The following is a 24141-nucleotide window of genomic DNA, read 5'->3' on the forward strand; positions in this document are numbered from 1 at the left end:
GGAATGTCCTGGGGTACTTCTTGAGTCATTTCATGATTTGGGAAGCTGAAGAACAGCTCCAATCAATTTGAGGAGGGTCCCTTCATGTTCCCACTTTCATTTGGAGCAGCTTCCAGGGCACTTGGCTTTAAAAAACCCAACAGCAAGCAGCAGCCAAAGAGAGGAGCCCCTTGAGGTGCCCCGTCCATGGGGATGTGCCCAGCCAGGAGCTCAGGGGCAAAGCTCCCCCTTACCCTGGGCCAGCTCTGCCCTCAGAGCATCCTGAGGGCATAAAAACAACAAAACCATGCAGTGCCCCTCTACAGGACCCTTCTTATTTTATATTTATTTTATATTTTATATATTTTATATATATTTTATATTTTGGTGCACTTTTATCCCTGCAGCTGTCAAACCCAGCCCATATTTACCTCGTGAACCTTGTCAATGAGCTCCTTCTTCAAAAATCATAACACCTCTGAGGGTGTGCAGATTTCTCACCAGTTCAGGGGAAAAAGATTGAGATCTTTTAGACACCCTTTATTCCTGTGTGAAAGTAAATCTAAGTTTCTATCTACAGATATTTCCTTAACTCACATCTTTCTCTCAATGCACTTTATGCAATTAATATTCATTTATTTCTGTGAAAATGTATTGCTTTGAATAATTCATGCCCAAATGCATTCAGGTATCCTGTGCAAATACAGAGTTTCTGACTCAGAAACTTGAGCAGATATTACTGAACTCTGAAAATTCAGTATTCCAATTCCAGGCACCAGAATCCTCTGTGGATCTTGAAGTGCCAGAAGCTTTCCCCTGCCAAAATACCTGTCAGGAAAGTGGAACATTTCCCTGTGGCTGTCTAATCTGAGCTAATTGCTGTCTGATTTAGAGAGGCAGATCCATGCATCCAGACTGCAGAACTCCAAGGTGGAAAAGAAATAGCTGAGAAGGAACAAGTTGTTTTGCAAGAACCAGAGAACACGAGATATTAAAGATTTGGGATATTCTCCACTGACTTATCTGCTTAGATGACAACTTTGGAAAATGATACTGATAAACTTAAAAAAATCTATGCTGAATGCGAAATATAAAACTGTGAAACCAAAAGGCTGGCAGCTTACTTTGTGAAATTCTTGGATTTTTTTTTTTTAGTTAAGATAAATATGTTTTGTATAGATCAAGGTGAAAAAATATATCCTTCAATAAAAGGAATCTAAAAAGAGTGGTTTTAATTCTTCAGTCCATTCATTAGTGGATTTCATGTACTGGTTTGCAAGGTTTCTCTCCTGTGGTGTGGTTTGTTATCTTTTGACACTGAAAATGTAAAGAATGGTGCAGTCTTGTCTTAGAGAACAGGTATAGAACATTCTATGTCCTGGAAACATCAAAGCTGGGAAACATTTCTCAGCTTTAACACCTAAATCCTCTTCTGTACATTACAGGACTGTAAAAGATGATAACTGTCAGATTAGAGACTTTTTGAGTTTCATTGCATAAACAAAAAGTAACAGCTGGAAGATCACATACCTCTGATGAGGGACTTGAGCAAAAATGTGTGGGAGAGCTCTCCCTTTTCCAGGAGGAGAGCACATATTTGAGCAGTGATAACTTTTATGAGCTTTGAGCCCAGAGAATGGTTTGGGTTGGGAGGGACCTCAAAAATCACCCAGTGCCACCCCTGCCATGGCAGGGACCCCTCCCACTGTCCCAGGTGCTCCCAGCCCTGTCCAGCCTGACCTTGGGCACTGCCAGGGATCCAGGGGCAGCCCCAGCTGCTCTGGGCACCTGTGCCAGGGCCTGCCCACCCTCACAGGGAGGAATTCCCTCCCCATATCCCATCTGACCCCAATCTCTATCAGTCTGGAGCTATTCCCACCTTTCCTGGCACGCCATGCCCTTGTCCAAAGTCTCTCTTGTTTCTAGTTCCATTTCTCTCCCAACACTATCTATCCTATTCTATAACATTTCTAAATCAACATTTCTTTTCTCAAAGTTTACATACAAGCATGCACTATATAAACCTTCTGTCAAATTTTAAATTTTTTCTACAAATCCATTTCCCACATCTCTCCATCTTCCCTGCAGCCCCTCCAGGCCCTGCAAGGCCACAATTCAGTGAGCCCAAAGCTTCTCCTGTGCAGGTGAACACTCCCAGCTGTGCCAGCCTTTCCTCCCAGCAGAGCTGCTCCATCCTCTGCTCATCCTGGAGCCTCCCCAGGGCTTGACACCACACAGAGCACACCCTGAATCACTGTCAGAATTCAGAATTCAGCAGGACACCCCTCAGGCTGCACTAAATCGGTTCTGACCTTCCTTCCACCCAAATCCTACAATGCAGGAGAGGAGGAGGAGCAGAGACGCACTGGGCACTGCCTGACCCTGCTCTGTCTTGCTGCCCTGAGGAGCTCAGTGATGGTGACATGGGCAAGAGTGGCACAGTGACAGCATTAACACCCTACAGATGGGAAATATCTGACAGAGATAATGCCTTAAAAAGAAATTATTCCTTTTAGACTTTGTATCCCCCCATCTAGAGTCTGATATTTTGGAAACTAAACATGGGCTGGTTGTGCCAGGTGTTTTCCCAGGGCAGTGCTGTGGTAATCACTGAAACACCTCCAGAACAAGCACAGCTACAACTGTAACATTAAATAAATCCCAGCGGATTTTTTGCACATTTAGTCACTAAAAGTGTTTAAAATCAAGAGAGAGAGTCTGGATGACAAAGTCTCCCTGCAAGTAAACATGGCTTTTCTGGAATATCCAGAATAAGAGCTCCAGGCTCTGTGTAGTGTCCAAACCTCTCTTTTGACGGTTTACTGGAAACTGTAAAATAGGAAATACACCCACAGGTTCCTAAAAGAGTTTAAAAAGGCCCTTGACAGATATTGCTGGATACCCACATGTGCTCCCCGACCATCAGCGCTCAAGGATTAGAAAGAAGAAGTTCAGCTTCTAGAAGATAATCCATGGGTTATAGATTGAGAGAAATTTATTGGAAATTCTTTGAAGTGTAAGAGTTCATTTCTGGAAATCCATGGAATTCCATACTTGGCTTGTTTCTCAAAGCAGCAGACAGACAATTCCCTATGGTCACATTAGCAAGAACCCCTCAGCTACAGCATTATTCTGAAATATTTACTTCTTCCAGCAGATCCAGTGTGAATGACACGTAACAGAATGAATCCTTCCTGGCTGAGCCACACTTGCTGCTATCCAGCTCCTTCTCCTTAAATTCCTGCCAGGGTTGAACATTGTTCCATTCATTACCCATTTCTACACACCTCCAGTTTAAAACTGAAATTAGGCTTTCCTCTGCAGAATTTTTGAGCATTCACATTCTCTGAACAAATCCCTTTGCCCAGGATTCTGCTCCTGGGAAGCTGAGGAGCCTCAGAGAAAAGGAAAACAATTCTGATCTCATTTGCTTCTCCTGTGCTGTGCTCCTGTGGAATGTGTTTGGAGATTGTTCACCCACAGGTGATTGTTCCATTGCATTCTGCTGGGAGTTGTTTTCACTCTTTGGCCAATCAGGGCCGAGCTGTGTCAGGACTCTGGAGAGAGGCAGGAGTTTTCATTGTTATCTTTTAGCATTCTGTAAGTATCCTTGCTGTATTCTTTAGTCTCGTTAATTTAGTATTCTTTAATATATTATAGTATCATAAAATAATAAATTAGCCTTCTAAGAACATAGAGTCAGATTCATCATTCCTGCCTTCATTGGGACATTTCCCAGCAAATACAATAAATTTTCTCTGAAATTTCTACTACAGCTTACAAAATATGAAAAGAATGACACATTTCTTGTGTCAGCCCCTGGCTCATTAAGGCCAGCACAGGCTGACTGTATAAATAATAATATCATGTATAATTGTGTATATATATGTATAATAATAATAATAATAATAATGTACAAATATATTATTTTTTTCATTTTTACATGTGTGTATCTCTCACACTGAGACAGTGAGAGATAAACACAGAACATCCCATTCCTGACCTATTTTCCTCACCCTTCTTTCACTGAAGCCATGGCAACTTCTCCTTAACCAACCCCAAGGGTTTAATCCTGTTAAATCACTTTTTGTGCTGCTCCACTCACCTCTGCTCTACAGTCTCTTTGCTCAATGTATCCAATGACTCCTTCAGGCTTTTTTATTTTTTTGTAATTTTCCCTCTTCTCCTCTCTGAAGAAGTCATCCAGCAACAAAAATCTCCCTTTTTATTCACCTTGAGTGGTGTAAATTAGCTCAGCACACAGCAGCAGCTGTGAACTGAAAGCACCCAGAAGAAATCAAGTCAAGCTGATGCCTCCCAGAATTTGTGTGGAGCCTTTTAGAAAACCTGTACAGTTGTACTCAGCTTTTCACTATTAATTAAATGTTCATCAAATGAGAATTACTGAGCACAAAATATTGAGTACTGCATGATCTTGTTAAACAGACCTTCACTGTGAGTTTTTGGCTACAAATTCATGTAACAAATGAATGGTGATAAGCTCTTATCTCTTCCTCACAGAACAGGCCAAAAGAAAACCATTACCCGACTGGCAAAAAAAATTTTAAAATTGAAAAAATTCCTCTGTCAACATATTTCTTATCTCACTAGCCTTAAACTCTAGTCACAAAAAACCCCCTAAGATGTGAAAAGGAGCAGGGGCACGAGGAATAAAAAATAACTTAGAGTCCAAAAGGGAAAAAAAGCTGCAAATGAACATGATTTTTTTGGGCAGGTCTCAATGGTTTGTCCACATTTGCAGCTGCTGGGTCTTCATAAAATATCACTGCTGTGGCACTCCCAAATCACAGATTATTGATTAAATCCAGATTCATTCTACTGGATCAATTTTTCATGTATGAACTAACACCTATGGACACCAGCTATGGAATAATTAAAGAAGAGCTGTTGAAGGGATCTGGGGGGGATTTCAGTGATTTCCTTTGCCCCCAGAGGACAGCAGTGCCCATAGTGATGCTTGAAGACCTGCACTGATTGGTGTCCTGGAGCATTTCCAGGAATTCCAGGGCAATATTTAATGAACTTCCTCAGAAAGTCCTCCTGACACAGCAAAGCAATTTTGATGCCATATGAGAATATAGTGCAAAGCAGTGAAATAATAATAATAATAATAATAATAATAATAATAATAATAATAATAATAATAATAATAATAATAATAATAATAATAATAATAATAATAATAATAATAATAATAATGTTGTTTTGTTTTGTTTCTTCCAGCCTGTGCTCATTATAATTTTTGCACAGTAAAAACACCTCTCCTTTGAGCATTTAATTTGATTTAAAATCCCAAGCAACCACCCTTTCTGTTAACATCCTGAATCTACAAAGCCATATTTGGGAAATACTCTTGAAAAGTGTCTAAATATTTGATTTTTCTCATGATGATATTTTTCCAAGAGCCAAAAGTAGACAGAGGCTTGATGAATTGCATGGAAATCTGTCCTTTACATGGTATCCATGCTGAGATAGCAAAAAACCAGAGGAATGTGACTCCTGTTAAATGATGTTTTCAGTTACTTGTGCATCTCTAAAATCCCTCTCAGCAGAGCCCTTCCCATTCCCAAGTCCAAGGCAGGGAATAAACGTACTGGACACATTCCTGAACAGTTGGAAATAAAAGTCTCTTCTTTACTTGGATATTTAAGGGATTACAGAGATATGAAAACTATGCCTTGGAAGAGCTCCATGTGGTTTGTTGGCACTTCCAGTCCTGAACATCTCTTTCCTGTGGTCAACCAGTCAAGAAAATAATTCCTGGAGTGGGCAACTTTGTCAAACATGGATGGGACTTTTCAGCTTGTCCTGTGGGGAGCTACTGGAGGGGACAAATTTGTTTCAGACAGCAAATGGCACCAGAAGTATCCTACTTTCAGTTTTTCAAATTTAAAAGTTTATCTAGACAGTTCCTAATTACAGTTCTAGATACTTCCTACTTTGAGTTTTCCAGATTTAAATGTTTGTGTAGACACTTCCTACTTTCACTTTTCTAGATTTAAAAGTTTGTGTAGACACTTCCTACTTTCAGTTTTCTAGAAGATTTAAAAGTTTCTGTAGATATTTGTAGGAGGCTGTACATAATAAAGAAGAAGTATCCTACTTTCAGTTTTTCAAATTTAAAAGTTTATCTAGACAGTTCCTAATTTCAGTTCTAGATACTTCCTACTTTGAGTTTTCCAGATTTAAATGTTTGTGTAGACGCTTCCTACTTTCACTTTTCATAATATTAAAAGTTTGTGTAGACACTTCCTATTGTTTAGAAGGTTTTAAAGTTTGTGTAGACACTTCTTACTTTCAGTTTTCCAAATTTTAAAATTTTGTGCAGACCCTTCCTACTTTCAGTTTTCTAGAAGATTTAAAAGTTTGTGTAGACACTTCCTATTGTCTGTTTTCTAGAAGATTTTAAAGTTTGTGTGGATACTTCCTACTTTCAGTTTTCCAAATTTTAAAAGTTTGTGTAGACACTTTCTACTTTCAGTTTTCCAGAAGATTTAAAAGTTTCTGTAGATATTTGTAGGAGGCTGTATGTAATAAAGAAGAATATACATAATAAAGAAGTATCCTACTTTCAGTTTTTCAAATTTAAAAGTTTATCTAGACAGTTCCTAATTTCAATTCTAGAGACTTCCTACTTTCAGTTTTCAAAATTTAAATGTTTGTGTAAACACTTCCTACTTTCAGTTTTCTAGAAGATTTAAAAGTTTCTGTAGCTATTTGTAGGAGGCTGTACATAATAACTCAGGAAAAAGGGGATGAGCTGTTTTTTTAATTGCATAAAACTAGATATAGCTGAAGGGAGGCCTTTCTATGGAAGAGCTTTAATAAAAAACTAATTTAAATCTTTTACAAAATAAAAATATTTAATTAATTAAATTTCTAAAAATAACTAACAAAAAATAATTTAAAACCCCCCACAAAAAACCAGCAACCCAACAAGTTATGAGAAACCAATGAACCCCTGGCAAAGGCAGAAGAAACACTCCTGGTTATTTTGGCTCGTGCTGCTCTGGGCTGGTTTGGCCAAGCCCATCATGGCACCACTGAGGTTTTGCTGTTTTAGACCTTTCACTTTATATTAATTTCATCCCTTAATATTAATTTCTTTCCCTTCAACAGCAAGAAGTGCATATATAGATGTGCAAGTCTGAACACACATTCCTATCTTAACCCCAATAGTGAAAATGCCCTTATTGCTTACAAATAAAACAGATTTACCATTTTTCAGCAAAATTGGATATCTAAGCCAGCAGCTTCTAAAGATCATAATTTTAAACACCTCACTCAGTTTCTGTGCATGTTTACCAACCATTAGTAGCAATAATAGCATTTTTAGAACTTTAACAATTGTGCAATTAAGGGATATTTTAAGTAGCTCATGTATGACCTTTGCTACAAGAATTTAATTTCTGGTTTTGACACCACTGCAAGCCCAAACTTGACTGTGTATTAACACAAGAACCAACCAAATGCTACAAATTCCCCAAACAGTACAAAGTCAGGAGAATTTGCAAACTTGAAGGTCATTTTTTCATCATCCACAGCGAAAGTGTTATGTACATCAGGAAGTGTAAAAATCAAAAACCATGGAAGTTCATCCCCCTGGCTTATGGTCCAGCCCTCAATACAGGAAAAACTGTTGGACAGGAAATGTAAAAATCAAAACTATAGAACTTCATCCACCTGACTTAGGGTTCAGCCCTCAATACAGAAAATACTATTGGACAGGAAATGTAAAAATCAAAAACCATGGAAGGTCATCCACCTGGCTTATGATCCAGCCCTCAATACAGGAAAAACTGTTGGACAGGAAATGTAAAAATCAAAAACCATAGAAGTTCATCACCTAACTTAGCGTTCAGTCCTCAATACAGGAAAAATTGGCAGCATTTGGACAGGAAATCTAAAAATCAAAAACCATGGAAGTTCATCACCTGACTCAGGGTTCAGCCCCCAATACAGGAAAAACTATTGGACAGTAAATGTAAAAATCAAAAACCATGGAAACTTTATCCACCTGGTTTAGGGTCCAGCCCTCAATACAGGAAAAACTCTTGGACAGGAAATGTAAAAACCAAAAACCATGGAAGTTCATCTCAATACAGGAAAAACTGGCAGCATTTTGCTACCCATCCCATTTGCTTTTTTTTCAGCTGAAGTCAGGCAAAGTCAGTGATCTTGAGGCAAACCCAGATGGAGAGCTCACGAGGCTCCAAAGAAAAAGGGATTTTCACAGGGCCCCTCATGAGCTGGGCAGCAAGGGGAGGGCCTGGCACTGTTTAATGCCCTACAAGACACCCACAAAGGGGCTGGTTCTGTTTAATGTCCTACAAGACATCCACAAAGGGGCTGGTTGTGTTTAATGTCCTACAAGACACCCACAAAGGGGCTGGTTGTGTTTAATGCCCTACAAGACACCCACAAAGGGGCTGGTTCTGTTTAATGCCCTACAAGACACCCACAAAGGGGCTGGTTGTGTTTAATGCCCTACAAGACACCCACAAAGGGGCTGGTTCGGGATGCTCCTGGATCCCCTGGGCACTGAGCAGGCTCAGCTCACCCCTGACTTCTCAATGTGCTGGGGATTAACCACAATGTGACTCCTGCACTCGTCTGTAGCCTGAATGAAACAGGAAAAAAACCTCTTTTTTGACTTTGCAAGGAAAGGGTTTGTGCCTTTTCCTTTTTGCTGAGAGCAGCCCCTTTTCTTTTAGCCCAGACAAAACTGATGTTTTTTCTCACTAGGCTTTACTTGGAAAGGCTGGGGATGTGTCACCCCCTCCAGAGAGTGACAGACCTCCTTGAACAGAGCACCAACTTGTTGCTACACAGCCAATAAAAAACCATTGAGGTGGAATCAGCCACAAAACCGTGGCTCCTCTTTCTGTCCAGCTCCTTCCCAGGCTCTGGAAAGCTCCAATTCCTGCCCGTGGGGACAGACTGGAGCAGCAGCCAAAAGGGCACAGGGGCATGGCTGCAGCCCCCACACCTGCCAGGCAATTTCCTCTCCTAGGAAAGCAGAAAAAGGATGGGGCAGAGCATCTCCCCTCTGTTTGCCAGGCTGTAAATCCACCCTCACCCACAGCCACGGGGATTTTTCATATCCTGCTCTAATTTAGCAGTAATTAGCAGTTAACAGTATTAACTATTCTAATTTTGGACGTCAAAAATTCTACGTGCCACGCCTTGAAAGTGGGATTATTGCTTTTTCTTAGAAAATCCTTCAACAAACTGTACCACTGGGATGAGGGAAAGGCCATAGATGGGAGAAAACAGGTCAAGTCTCTGAATGTTGGCACAAGTATGAAGGGAAAAGTGGAAATTCAAGCTCTTGTCTGTCCTTTGGAACACAGCAGCAGTGAGTTTGAAGAATAAAAAGTGAATTTTCATCAGTTTAGCTGCTTCCCTGTACACACAGAATTTGGAACTTCTCAAGGCTGCAGCTTGCAAGGCCTTCTGGAGTAACAAATCCTTTAATCCCCTAATTTTGATCAGTTGTCAGTGGTGTCTGCTCACTCAAATGAAGCCTTAAAACACTGACAGAAATAGATATTTCTAAGCAGGAAAAAAAGAAAAGATTGTCCAAACTGCCAAGTTTTGCTGCACCTCCAGCAGGATCAGCCCGTTTCCACTGTGTAGCTACAGGGAAGTGGTTACCAATTGCAGTCTCAAAAAATATTTGAAGTTTTGAAGTTTAATGAGGTTCTTTGGAGTGTACCAGGAGGAAAACAGCATCTAGCACCTGCTGCAGGATTTCTCTCTGAATCCTTTTTTGATTTATTTTAACAAAGGAAGAATCCATGCAAGACAAAAATTAAACTTTCACCCTCTGTGTGAGGCAGTCATCAAAGCAGGGAGAGAAGATGAATTCTCAAAGTCAGAGTATTCCTGCTAAGGGAGCAGCATCCCCTTTGCTGGGCACACCTGAGGAAGGGAAATGGAAAAGCCTCAAGGCACTGCCAGGTGTCCTCTGCCACCTCTGCAGCCCCTGCCCGATTTCAGCCACAGCTTTAGGACTTGCCAAGGCTGCAGAAACAGCAAAAGCTACAAATATTTCAGCAGAGAGGCTGAAGTTTGGGTTTGCAGTCCTCAAACCAGCTGAGGATTTGGATTTACTTCCAGTAAATGAGTAAATTAGGGCTGAGCCTTACAGCCTAGCTGGTGGAAAAGACTTGGCAGCACCAGGTAAAAGGGAAAAAAATTCCTTTCCAAAGCCAGAAATGAAGATGGTTTGGGCCTGGTGTATTCATTTACACACTTAAATCCAACTTGTCCCCCTGCTGCCAGCCTCTGCTGGCACTTAGAGAATATAAATCCCGTGTGAAAGAGCAACCTGGGCCTGCCCAGCATGAGGAGCTCTTGGACTGGGAGCGCTGGGCTTGAGAGCAGCACAGAGCTCTGCAAAGCCACTGGGGAACTGCTGAGTCTCCTCTGGTTAGGCTGGGCTTAGGTAAAACCGTCTGAAGAGAGTGGGATTATGTCAGAAGCTGTGGGATATGGCTGTGAAAGGGGAGCTGCAGCACCAGCCTGACACTTTACAAATGCAGGGCTGGGTTTCACACGTCAACAAACTCACTCACAAAAAACAACCAGGATCACTGGGCACAACAATTACCACTCTCATCCACAGATTGAATCAACAGACCAAAAAATAAAGCCACCCCAAAAATAAAAATTAAAAAAAAAAATCCCACAAAACCCCATTTTTTCTCCCCACAGCCAACCCTTCACACAATAAATTGACTTTATGTGGCCACAGCTCAGAGGAGGTTCAATGGCAGCCTTGGCATTGCAGGGAGCAAAGGGTGAAGGTTCTAAAAAACCTGGAGCCTCCCCTTTCCCTACTCCAGCAAATCCCTTTTACTATTTGTTTCAGCAGGCTTACAATGAGTTTATGGCTCCTGGCAGCAGAATTTACAAAATCATAAAGCAGCATCACGAGAACACCACCTCTAGCTGAGGGAAATAACATTGCTGATAACACTTATCTCCACAGAAAGTAGCTCTTCTAGTGATATTAACTGCTCTGTGATCTTCTCTTCATACAGAAAGACCCTGCTCTGCTTTTATGTTTGAGATTTAAGACATAATTTAATTATAATCTTAATTCCAATTAGTTATTTCAAGGCAAAATCAATCCTGATTTTTTATTAAAACTCATTCTTCCACTTTGAAACTAGTTTTTCATGGGTTTTTTTTTTTCAATTTTGAAGCCATGCAACACCATAACTACTTAAATTTCAAACAAGGCAAACACCTTCCTTAGCAGGAAGAGAGTATATTTATTTCCTTGTGCAAAACTATGCAACTCCAGTTTCACTTGGACAGAGAAAGTAGAAAAGTTTAATATCTTAAGTTATTTTGGCCAGCAAACTGTTGGTGTTACAAAAAGTTTGTCTGTGACACAATAAAGAAAGACATTCCAAATAAATAACAGATTATTTAATTTACCTTTTTTTTTCTTTGTGTTTGTGATTTTAAAAGGTTTGGAATGTGTACTTTCAACTTTTTATTGACAAGACTGTAAAACCAGCTAGAGAAAAGGCTAAATCTGATTCTTCCTTCTAGTTTCATAATTTATTCCTGATTTAGCCAAAATCAGGTAGGGAAATATGCCCTGAAACTGAAGGGTTTAAAACCCACTGCAACCTGATTGCAAGTGGAGCTGGAGAATCTGGTTTGGCTTCATTTTCAGAGATCTCTGAGAAGGGACAGCCTTAAAATGGATTTGTGTGTGCTTCAAAATAACACTGACCAAGGAATTGAGGCACTCCAGAGATGAGCACTGACACAAAACCCACAAAACCACAGAAATATGAGAGTGCAAAACCACAGAAATATGAGAGTGCAAAACCACAGGAAGATGAGAATATGGGAGTGCAAAACCATAGGAAGATGAGAGTGCAAAACCACAGAAATATGAGAGTGCAAAACCACAGGAAGATGAGAATATGGGAGTGTAAAACCATAGGAAGATGAGAGTGCAAAACCACAGAAATATGAGAGTGCAAAACCACAGGAAGATGAGAGTGTAAAACCACAGAAATATGAGAGTGCAAAACTTACTCTGTGCTGTCCATAGAATTGAACTAAACATTTCCTACTTCTCTGGATAACCAGAGTTACCATCACTGGAACAGCTGGGAATATTGTTGAAAAATCATCTAAATGCAGAGGGTAAATTGGCTAATACTTGAGAAAATATATTGTTCATTTATTCCACTGATGTTAAGTCTTAATTCTCATTATCCCAAAGAACCATATGAGATTTTTGCTAAAATAAAATAAAGCTGTAGCACTAAGTGATGCCACATGAGAAACTCTTGCTTATTCTGAAATATTATCTGTGGGTAGTTATATTTTGATTTAAGATGTCAGGTGTTCAGATTATTGAAAATTTTAACAGAAAATAAAATTTCAGTTTTACCCAGAGAGTTCATACATCTCTCATGTTATTCAGGTTTATTTAGTTTGGGGGGGAGGTATTTTATTTTTAAATAAAACAGTTTTATTTGTTGAAATAACTCATGAAATCTAAGTGTACTGATGTAGCAAGAAAAAGAGATTCAGGCAGACAATAGCACATCCTAAGATTGAAGGAAATTATGTCAATCTGGAGTTTTCCCTTCAAGAAGTTTTAATTCCTGGTTCTTTAAAGTGTAGCTGTTGCTGTCCTGAACACAAAACAGCCTCGGAATAAGGCTCTGTCTTAAAAATAAAATTAATGGGTCCTCAAGAAATTGTAGTAACCTAGAATTGTGTAACAGGCTTTGAATTGTGAAATCACTCAGAATTCAAAGTAACATTCCATTTCTCTGATTGGCTCAGCACACACTACACCCTGCAAGGAACAAATGGGAGGCTACACTGCACTGATTAAATATTTATAGTCAGAAAAAATCTGTCACCACAAAAGCAGCTCATCTTCTGCAAACATCTGATTTTCTTCCCTTAGTCTAGCAAGAAATCAGAGTCAGGGGGAGAGGAGAGAGTTAAACTCTGCTGTTATTCTAGCTGAATAACTAACACTTACACAGTCCTTTAAAAAATAATGAGATCCAGAAGCCAGAGTATTAGTTAGCTGAAACAAGGATGAGGATGTAACTCTCAAACTCCTAAGGGAAGAAACATTTAGGGGAAAAAAAAAAGAAAAAAAAAAAGAGGGGAAAAAGGAATATTGTAAATCATCTTCTTTCTTTCACCTTTGCCTCCTCATTAGTATGGGCTGGAGGCTCTTTCCTCCAGCAGCAGGAGCCAAGCTCCCAAGCAAGTGGCACACTTTGTTCTATGTCCTTTCAGGATATGGAATTCCTTTCCTTGTATCCTCTTAAAAAAGAGTTAAAAACTCTCAAAAACCATGGCAGGATAAGAAAATTTCCAGCTGAACTCACATCCCTAAGTGCTATAGGGTTATGAGGTCTAAATGGTCAAATCATTGCAAGGTAGTGAACAGTCTGATCAAATATAAAGGTAGTGAACAGTCTGATCAAATATAAAGGTAGTAAACAGTCTAATATAAAGTTTTTGTGCACTTACTCCCAGAATTCCATCACTGGAGAGGTGGCATTTTGTAAAGAGACTTGACTGCAGTTGCTCATGTTGAGTTTTTGAAATTCCACACAGTTTTCTAGAAAAGAATCAAAAAAAAAAGAACGAGTTTTCTATGTTGGTATGCAAGTACAGTTATTGTTCATGTCTCACTTTGTGCACCTTGGAAAGCCCCCACTCTGCACCACATTTCTGGGTGGGGTTTAAGGGTTTTTGGGGGCACTAAGGGCCACAGCTGCTAATTCTGCAGCACCAGGTTGTGATAACCCAGAGAAACATCCATGAGGACTCTCCTACAACACTTCCCAGAGGAATAGGGCCAAAAAATCACCTCAGGCACAAGAAAGAAACATGGAGGCAATGGATTGGGAATTAAAATTACAACGTGCTCCTGCTCCAGCTGCTGGTTCAGTGGTTTATGGCTACAAAGGGAACGTGGCCAGCCCTAAACTGCCACTTTTTCCTGGTAAGGAAAGTGGGTATTTCCTCTGGCTTATCACTATTATCATTATTATTATTATTATTATTGTTATTATCTCTAACACAAAGGCCAAAGCAGCTCAGCACTGTGGAGCATTTGAGCACTGATAACACTGGCCAAGCTCCTTGGCAGGGCTGCCAGAATTGATACCAAAGCCTTTCACATCTACTGGGCCCAAAATTACCTCCCTGAGATTTCAGAAACTAAGATTTCAGGCAGTCTAGGTGTGCTCAAAGAACACCAAAAATGCCCAGTTAATAAAAACTATGAAAGACAACATGATGGGTATACTTGATTTGAAATTGGACTGTATATAAGGGATAAATGCAAAATTTCAGGAACAAGGACAGTGGGATGAGATGCTCCCCATGGATGTTTGGGATCCAGAGACTCAAAGAGCAGAGAATGACAGATATTTATATCAATGAGAAGACAGATGCAGAGCCCTGCCCTGCAAACCCTCCTGAATCCATACCTCATCCTGCATGCAGGAGGCTGCTTTACATGCAGCAAGGATTATTTATGAGACTACATTTCCAGAAGTAGCTTGATGAACATTATCCCTCAACATCTGGCATTTAAAAGAGCAATTCCAAAGATCCACATTTAATATTTTTCCCTCTCCATTCAGACTCCTCCTGACTTCATTAGAGTGAAAGAGCAAGATTGCAACCTGTCATCAGGTCATTCTGTGCTGCAGAATTCACTCAGTGTGTTCAGGGAGAATAGATATGATTGCAAATGAGAGTCTTGGGATTTAGCCAGAAGATCTTACAGAATTAACAAATCCATAGTCTTTTTCTGCTGACATTCTATTCTAGAGGGGAAAATGCTTTACAATGACCTAACCCAAAAAGGTCCAAGGCAGTTTCACTCCAGGTTTCCTTTTTTTTGCTGTAGTGGGATGAGATTGGCCCATTTGCACAGATTTTGCTACACCAGTAGCTTTGTTCAGGACATTTCAATATACTAATCAATCATTTGGGAGGATTTTATAGTGGTCATCTCTGCTGAGGTCATACCTGTATTCCATTCGTGGCCACAGGAAGCCCAGGGAAGCTCTGTAGTAAAGCAGTTGAACAAATAGAAGATAGCCCATGCTAAAATGATGATGTAATATACATTTAGGTGTGCCTCTATAACTTGGGTAGCATAGCCAATGCCTGGAGGAGCAAAAGAAAATGTGAGAAACAAAAGAAAACTTCTGCATTTCAGACTGTATTTAATTTAAAAACAAAAGCTTACTCTTAAGCGTATCTTAACTTCAATTTTGATGCAATAATTTCATTTCACTTCAAATTGAATGCTTTCTTTTGCAGTAGAACACAGAATTGTTACCTTCAAAGAGAGGGCAAACTTTCCTCCAGCATGTGATGCCTCCTTCACTTGTAAACTGTCCCAAGGCCGTCTCCAAGAAAAATACTGGGATTCCACAGCAAATAAAAAACACCACGTAGGGGATGAGGAAAGCACCTGGGGGTGAACATTGAGGGGTCTTGGTTAGAATGAACAGGGCTCCTCAGGAGCACAGGGAGGATTTTTCCCTTAAAGGAAGGATCTTCAGCTGGGAGCCATCAGTGCAGTGCAGGAAGGGTTTATCCTGCCCCAAATATCCAAAGTTAACCTGTAAGCCAGGGCCATGGGCTAAAACAGAGCAGATCAAAGTTCCTCAGCCTAAAGTCAGCTCAGGAGTCTCTCAAACACAGAAAGGATCCCAGCCATGCTCAGCTCCAAGTTCTGCTCTGCCCAGCACCACCCTCCTTGCATTTCTCAGGGGCGAGAAAGTGTTACAGACATTAAATCTGAGAAATCCTTTTCATGTTATTTATATGATAAGGATTGCAGAAAGGGAATGAGGAAACAACTTCAGAACTACTCACAAGGACAAGAAAGCAGGGCCTGGCCTTATCAGCCAGAAATATTGGTGTGAAATTCTAGGAAAACAACAAAGAATCCACATTTTGGTTGGATGCTGACAGTGAACTCCAGCACAGGTAGTGAACCACAGCAAACCCAAACACAGCACACCCTCACCCTGCAGCAGCTGCTGTGCTTCAGTCACCCTGGTGACAAAGTTGGGACAACTGCATCCCCCTGCTCTGAGTTTTCTTCATCTCATCACCAGGAGTCTCTTCCCTCAACCAGAAATTTCCTTAGAGATGAATCCCAGGTGCCTCTCAAGCAATCCATAGGGATTCCACAAAGAATGGAATACTTCCCTGGATAATTTACTGGCCAGTATCATCACACACACTATCACAGCGAGTTTAACAGTGCAACTTGTGGACATCCAAGGTACCAGCTTGTTTTTTTCAACAGGCATACATCAGAAACATTAGAAAACATCAGGATGCCCAGCTTGCAAAAAGATCATGTTCCACAAAATACCTCATTCTAAATGCACAAAGAAATTAATTTTCCTCAAAAACCTGAACATCCACAGCCCAAACTTCCAGATGATTGTTCCTACACTCCCTGTTATGACTTGCAGTAAGTGCCAGAGAGGTCACACCTCATGAGTTCCAGCCTCCAAATTTGTTCTGTAACAAGCAATTTATTTCACAACTAGCTCAGATATTTACCACCGTCTTCCCCGAGCACCAAGGAGTTGGATGCATCAGATTTAGGCACTAAAAACAAACTCTGGTCTAATTCCAGCAGGGGGTTACACAAGCTCACAGACTGAGCCTCCATTGACTAAAACTGGTCACTGGCAAATGTCCCGTGGTGCCAGGACATGAGCAATTAAAGCACACCCACTTATTCTATTCTTAAAGAGCACAGTGGTGATTAAATATGATATTTAAGTAATTACTTTTTCATCAAATCAACCAAAACAATGATGGAAATTCTTTCTACCTCATGTTACAGCCTTTAAAATTATAGCAAGCTGGCACACACAAATGGATACCTAAAGCTGTAGGAACCAAAAAAACTACACAGCAAATATATATTCCTGTCATTTCCTCTGCCAAAAGTTCTCTGGGAACACTTTGACCATCAACAAGAAAGGCTTGTGTATATGATGTGCAGCATGTTAACATTCAGGATCTGGTAGCAGCACTCTCTAAAGAGCTGAACTCTTGTTACCTAAGTTTGGCCAAAATACAGAGACATAAAGAAAGGAACTTCCAACAAGAAACACAATTTGCACAGCAGGATTTGTCTTGTAGGAACAGCACACAAAATGGGCTAAAAACCATCCCTGAGTTCAGATAAGGAGGGACAAGGAATAGAAATTTGCCACAGCAAACAAACCCATCCAGGAGCAGATCAGTGCTTATCAGCCCCCAACATCCTATTTTTCTTCCAGCCTCTGTGTTTACACTGCCACTGACTCAGGCCTTAAGTGGGAAGAATATTGAACCCAGTCCACAGAATTCTAAACTGAGTTTGTAATTTACTTTCCTCTCTTCGCTGCTGCCCAAGCTGATGTGCTTATTCTCAGCTGTCATTGATCTTATACAGTTTACAGTTGGCTGTGGCCAGTACGTGCCACACGTTATACTCTGTACAAGTTGAGTCTGCTCTTTTCTCTCCTAAACAACATTCATATGTTGTATTTATTAGGGCTTGCTCTTTCCCAGTAATCTCTAGTTTTACATCTTTCCCTGCCTTGCTGTAGGAATTGGGGAAGTACTGAGGGGAAAAAAAAAGAACTTTGAGGTATAAAAAATTTCATGCGGCAAAGAAAATTAATTTAGTCTTTGTGGCATTATTAGAAAAAAAAATATTCATCCTTTCCAAAGTACACTGCTGTGACTAATGAAGTGCTGCCTTCTTTTCTGTGTCAGACAAACTTAGTTAAGTATGCCTGGGTGTGTATTCACATGCAGAAGACAGAGTGTACTACTATGACTGAACTTCTCCTGCGTGAAAAATGCTCCTGCAAAAAATATGTCAATTTACTAACATAACAGCAACTTGTAAAAATAAACCACTCAGTTTGTTTGGAGAGAAGGAAAGAGAAACACAACGATTTTTCTCAGTTGTCAGATGTTAATGCTTCCCTGTCTGCACATGCACTGAAAGCCTGAACACGTCTCTCTTACTAGTGCAATAAATCACAGCAAGGCACTCTTAACTGTTTAATTCCCATGTTTAATTCCCATCTAAATCCACACGTGATGCCATCTTACCTCCTCCATTCTTGTAGCAAAGATATGGGAATCTCCAGACGTTTCCCAGCCCAATAATCTCCCCTGCCACAGAAAGCACAAATTCAACCTTATTGTTCCAGTGACCTCTTTCATGAACTTTCTTATCATTGCTGTGGACGAGGTTGGTACTTGAGGCTTCTGGGTCCAAAGCATCTTCTGGCTTGCCATTAATTATAGGAATAGTCTTTTCAGCTGTCATGACTTTTCAGCCTAGTGGAGAACAAAAGAAGAACACACAGGTGTGTTAAGACACTTGCTGCCACTGATCTTCAACGACTGAGATCGCCCAGGGTGGCACTGGCTTCTTGTTACCTCTGGAAATCTGGGGCTGAAAATGAGGGAGGCAACTCCACGAGGCTGGAAAAGTTGTAAGGCAGGGGGGGAAGGAAAAGAAAGGGGTGGGAGGCAGAGAGAAGGTTCTGTGCAAGGGAAGGAGTAATTCCAAGTGGTGACAGGTAACTTGCTAGCAGAGAGGAAAGCCTTTCAAAAATCCCTCCCCAGGCAAGGATCCCATCCTGCCTGACCTACCAGAGGCCAGGGCTGTGCCGCACCTCCCGGGCACACCTGAGCGCTCAGGGCGGTGCAGAAGGGCCGGGATGGCTGTGGCCTGCCCGCAGGAGCTCCGGGATTACTCACCCAGGGCTGTGCCCGTGCCTGCCTGCGCGCCGGGGACAGGGGCCGGGCTGTGCTGAGCGCTGCCTGCGGGCGATGCTGCGGCTCCGGCAGCGCGGGCAGGGCACAGGGAGGAGGGGAGGAGGCGTTCGGGATCCCCGGGAGCCGGGAAGCCTCGTCCTGCCCTGCCGCTGCTGGCGGCCCGGCGTGGGTTGGAGGATGCTCCCCGCGCTCTGGATGGAGCCGGAATTTGCAAATGCTCAGCCCTCCCAGGAGCGATGGTTTAACACCCGCCTCCCCCCTCCGCCCACCTCAGGCTGTCCCGCCAGCTCCCCCCTCCTTCTCTTCCTTCTCCTCCTCCTCCTCCTTCTCCTCCACCCAGCATCAGCACCGAGCATCACCAGCGAGCAGAGAGCAGAGCATCCCCGGCTGCGCTCCCCGCCCGCGGCCAGGGCCAGGTTGGCAGCCGCGTTCTGCATCCCCATCCCCGGCAGTCCCAGCCCTGCTCCAGCCCCTCGGGCGGGGATGGTACCCGTGGGCCCGGCAGGCTGGCAGCCGTATTCCCATTCCCCAGAGGGTCCCATCCCTGCTGCGCATCCCTCGACAGGGATGGGACCGCGGGCAGGGCCGAGCCTGCCCGGTTGGCAGCCACATCCCCATCCCCGGTGGGTGCCATCCCTGCTCCGCATCTCTCGGCAGGGAGGGGACCGCGGGCAGGGCAAGGCCGAGCCGGGCAAGTTAGGACCCGCATAACCCCCCCCGGCGGGTCCCGGCCCCGCTGTGCATCCCTCGGGCCCGGCAGGCTGGCAGCCGCGTTCTGCATCCCCGTCCCCGGCAATCCCATCCCTGCTCCGCAGCCCCCGGGCAGGGCTGGCACCGCGGGCAAGGCCGAGCCCCGCAGGCTGGCAGCCACATCCCCATCCCCAGCGGTCCCAGCCCTGCTCCGTAGCCTCGGGCAGGGATGGAGCCGCGGGCAGGGCCAGCCCCGCAGGTTGGGAGCCACATCCCCATCCCCATCCCTGCTTCGCAGCCCTGGGCAGGGCTGGTATCCCCGAGCCCGGCAGGCTGGCAGCCGTATTCCCATTCCCATCCCCATCCCTGGCAGTCCCATCCCTGCTCCGCATCCCCCTGCATCCCGCAGGGACGGGACCGCGGGCAGGGCCAGCCCCGCAGGTTGGCAGCCACATCCCCATCCCCATCCCTGGCAGTCCCATCCCTGATCCACAGCCCTGGGCAGGGCTGCTATCCCCGAGCCCGGCAGGTTGGCAGCCGTGTTCTGCATCCCCATCCCTGGCGGTCCCATCCCCGCTCCGCATCCCCCTGCATCCCGCAGGGATGGAGCCGCGGGCAGGGCCAGCCCCGCAGGTTGGCAGCCACATCCCCATCCCTATCCCTGCTCCGCAGCCCTGGGCAGGGCTGCTATCCCCGAGCCCGGCAGGTTGGCAGCCGTGTTCCCATCCCCATCCCCGGCGGGTCTCATCCCTGCTATCCCCGAGCCCGGCAGGTTGGCAGCCGTGTTCCCATCCCCATCCCCGGCAGTCCCATCCCAGCTCCGCAGCCCTCGGGCAGGGCTGGCACCGCCGGCCCAGCCCCGCACCTGCCGCACTCGGGGGCTGGCACGGTCCCTGCAAGTTAAAAAAGGAACCCGGCGGGAACAGATGACACAAACTTCAGCTGGAAAGGGCGGCGGGGAGAGCCGGGGGACAGACGGGATGAAAAAATAAACGGAGGGGGAACATTTGGGAAGTGTGGAAACAATGTGGGCGCTTTCGAGTTCCAGCAGGGAAATGCAGAGGCAAGGAGCCCATGTGGGCATTGCTTGCTGGGGCTTGGCTTAAAATTCAAGCTGTAAAAGAGGAAAGAAGAGGGAAAAAAATATTACAAATGGTTTTGTTTCAGGTTGAATCAAATATTTCAAATAGAGATATTTTTTTTATCTAACTCACTCCTTCTTAAAATTTCTTTGTAGGTCAGTCATTTTCACCCTAAGTTTCCAAAGTCAAATTAAATACCTCTTCTTGCTTCATCTCTGCAGCTTCTCCTTGGCAAATGGCAGCACCCAAGCCAGGTCCTTGCTTCAGAACTTCCTCAGCTCCACACTCTGGTGCAGTTATGATCAGCAAGGCTTTGCTCTGCGACTCCAGGGGATGCACTTTGGAACTCACAGCTCCTAAATCCACGATTCTCTGCTGGAAATGTCCCAGAGACAGTCAGATCTTGTTCCATGTGAATCCTCTCCCTCTCACCCTCCAGCTCCAGGGCCCTTTCCCACTGCCTGGCCACCTGTGCAGTGCTCCTGGAACACAGTGGAAAGGTGCCCACGGATAGATTTTAAATTAACTTGAGCTGACTTTGTACCCTGCTTGTACATTACCCACTGGAGCTTCTGCTGTGGGTAAAGTTTCCAGGATTTTGCATTTCAGTGATGCCTGTCACAAGAGTGGGTGCTGGGGCCTCACCCTGTCAGCTCTCTGTCACATCAATCCTGCAACCTAACAGGTGCAGGATGAGCCTCTCTCTTTTCTTCTTGATGCCAGCATTTAGAGTTCTAGTCAAACCTATCTTGGGAAAGGAGATCTGCCAGTGGGAAAACGGAAAAAAATGCTAAATTCTTATATATATATATTTTTAAAGCATCCTTACCACAGATAATACCAGAGGTAATTTTGATTTTGGTTGCTGTATTTGTGGCTTTGTTTTCAAGGCAGCTGTTATTCATTAATTGAGGATGGAATAGATCAATTTTTCCTAAGCTGACTTTGCACAAACTAAACTCAACTTGGAGGGCTTTTTTGTTGATTTATTTTTACCTCCTTCTTCATCTTGTTTTCAGCAGGGATCAAAACAGACCCTGTTTTTCTGTCTCCCAGCCAGGCCTAGCAAACTCAACAGGATACATTTAAACATCAAAGCTAACAGTGAATTCTCATTTTATTCCTGAGAGTAATTCTAAAAACAGAGGGAAGCTGAGGGACAGTAAACATTGGATGATTCAATATAGAGGAGAGACCAACCTTCACCAAATAGATTGCTGATCCCAAAATGAAGGGCCTGCTGCAAGAGACAGTCTGCAGGCAGATGCTGAAGGTGTTTATTTGCTGGTTTGTTCAGTATTTGAAATGATTGATTCCTTCTGTCAGGTGTTTTATCCACTGCTGTATTCCTGCACCAATTCCCATTCAGTCTCCTCCCAAATGAAATGTTTATGGAAGTAATTGCTGGCTGCTAATCCTTGTGAGCACTTCCCAGTGTCTGCAACAAAAAATGACAAATTTTAGAGCAGGTTGAGAACCAATTTATTTAAAATTGGTTTAAAATTTAATTTTAAAATTTAAAATTCTGATGGAGCCTTTGCTGTTGCAATGAGGGAAATTCCCTGGTGTCAGTTCATGCTCTCACTGTGTCTCTGGTGCTCCTCATCAGGAATTCCTGCCTGTTCCTCTCAGCCTGTTGGGACACCCTGCACAAGTTTCCTGGCCATTAGAATGATGTGCCCTAAAAAGCAATTCAAGTCCTGCTTTATTCAGGTTTATCTCCCAAGGAATCCTTTACAACTCTGTGCAGAAAGTGCAGGGGTAGGGGTGGAAATCAGATGTTTCTGCTCACTAGAGAATGGTGCTGTGAAGTACCAAATGTTCCAAGGCTACATTTCTTTAGATTTATAAACTAAAATTAATCAAGAGAAGTCATTCATACCTAGAGTAACTTGGGAAAACAACCTCCAAGAAAAATCCACATGTCCACAGGATTCTGCCAGGCTGGCAAAATTAATGTCAGCTCATGTGATATAGCTTTGGAAATTTAAAACTGGAGCTTGGTTCATTTCTTCCCCTTATTGCAACTCTGAATTTCTGTGGTTCTGCAATAGAAAACCCTTTGACAATATAACTAGGGGGGGAACAACAATCCTCTCCAGATTTAAAAAACTTCAATTTAGATTTGCTATAAGCAAGGTCTGCACAAGCCTTCTATAAAGATTTCATAAAGCTGGACTCTTTGTGGGAAATAGCCACACAAAAGCAAAGAAATACCATCAGAATTTCAGCAGTGATAATAATCTGACAACATTTTGGATCAAAAGCCTAAATCACAAAGCCATTTGTGAACAGCACCAACACATTTAGCTGTTTTATTAGAGGCTGACTTCAATCAAAAATAGGCTGATTTGGGCCTAATCAGTTTGCTGTAATGGGAAAAAAAATATTTCTTTGTTGCAGATAAAAGGAAAGCAGCACCTGATTGTTCTCCTGTATAGAAAGGTTTAACCCCTATCATTGGAGGTATCTCTCCACCCAATTTATTGCCTCACAATGGCTGAGATGCTGAGTTTGGGGCTGAGGAGAGCTGCAAAAATCACTTTTCCATCTATTGATGTTGCCCTTCCCTTGTCAATCTGAGACCTGTATTTTGTTACCTGCATTTTGTCTTCTTCCCCCTCCTCTGGACAGGAGTGGGTGAGAATATCCTAAATAGGGGATTTCTGCTGCAGATTTCTGCTGATTCCCTGGAAAAGGTGGCACAAATTGGGGTTTCCTTGAGTTAATTCACCCATTCCCACTGTGTTCTAGGGACACACCCCTCTGCTAATAGGTAATGGTACCCAGAGTTTCTTAAACATGAATTTTATACACAACAGCACCAGGAGAGAGCCTCCAATCCTGGGTTATCCACAACTTCCAAGAGTCAGCTGTCACTCATCCTAGTGAACTGAAATCTAGGAAATAGCAAATAAATGACAGCACTAAATGAGAAGACGCTTTTGAAAGGTTTTGATGGGACTTACGAGGGAGAAATAAAAGAATAATAAAAATAAAAATAAATAAAAATTAAATAAAAATAAATAAAAGAACTACCAAAGAGACCTGAGCAGAACTCATTGCATAGCACCACAACTGCCTGTAGTCCATCATTGCTCCAGATTAAAGCTGAATTTGCAGTCCTCCTGCAGAAACAGATGTTTTCAGCATGCCCAACTCAGGTACTGGGAGCTGTCCCAGCCTGGAAAAGGAATGAGCTCTGAGGGGACTTTGTGCTCAGCTCCTCTGGATATATTTTCAACCCTATTAAAATATTTTAATATTTTTAATAATTCTATCATATACATTATATAAATATTATATACATTATATAAATATTATATACATTCTATAAATATTATATATTTATATATAAATATTTTAGAATTTTTAATAATTAACATGATTAAAGGTACTCAGCGAACAGTGTCAGAATTTAATTCAGGTTGCAGAAGGTTTCTGCAGGCTTATGAAATCTTTTATCTCATCCCAGACACTCTTTGTAAAGCAGGGTAAGGTGTTGCTTTGTGCACTGGATGCTCCA

At 42.7% G+C, this 24141-nt stretch overlaps 1 protein-coding gene and 1 long non-coding RNA gene across 6 annotated transcripts in view; one reads left to right on the forward strand and one right to left on the reverse strand.

The window, feature by feature from the left end:
• Positions 1-19054, reverse strand: part of SLC6A11 (solute carrier family 6 member 11) — a 106435-nt gene extending 87381 nt beyond the window's left edge. For 4 of the 5 annotated variants that reach the window (XM_054516014.1, XM_054516016.1, XM_054516015.1 and 1 more), the window contains exons 1-5: positions 18826-19054; positions 18169-18399; positions 15368-15502; positions 15052-15192; positions 13537-13627 (exon numbers count right to left, since the gene is read on the reverse strand). In XM_054516014.1, coding sequence (XP_054371989.1) covers positions 13537-13627; positions 15052-15192; positions 15368-15502; positions 18169-18388 — 587 coding nt within the window. In that variant the 5' untranslated portion in view covers positions 18389-18399; positions 18826-19054. Of the gene's footprint in view, positions 1-13536; positions 13628-15051; positions 15193-15367; positions 15503-18168; positions 18400-18717; positions 18743-18825 lie in introns of those variants that run through there. The other variant, XM_036390853.2, reaches the window with a different exon arrangement.
• A 127-nt stretch (positions 19055-19181) lies between these two features.
• Positions 19182-22016, forward strand: LOC129046790 (uncharacterized). Its single transcript, XR_008508564.1, has 2 exons — positions 19182-19259; positions 20837-22016. It is a non-coding gene; the product is annotated as an uncharacterized LOC129046790 (long non-coding RNA).
• Positions 22017-24141: the final 2125 nt, after the last annotated feature.

The sequence above is a fragment of the Molothrus ater genome, chromosome 11 (genome assembly GCF_012460135.2).
Source record: "Molothrus ater isolate BHLD 08-10-18 breed brown headed cowbird chromosome 11, BPBGC_Mater_1.1, whole genome shotgun sequence".
NCBI lineage: Eukaryota > Metazoa > Chordata > Aves > Passeriformes > Icteridae > Molothrus > Molothrus ater.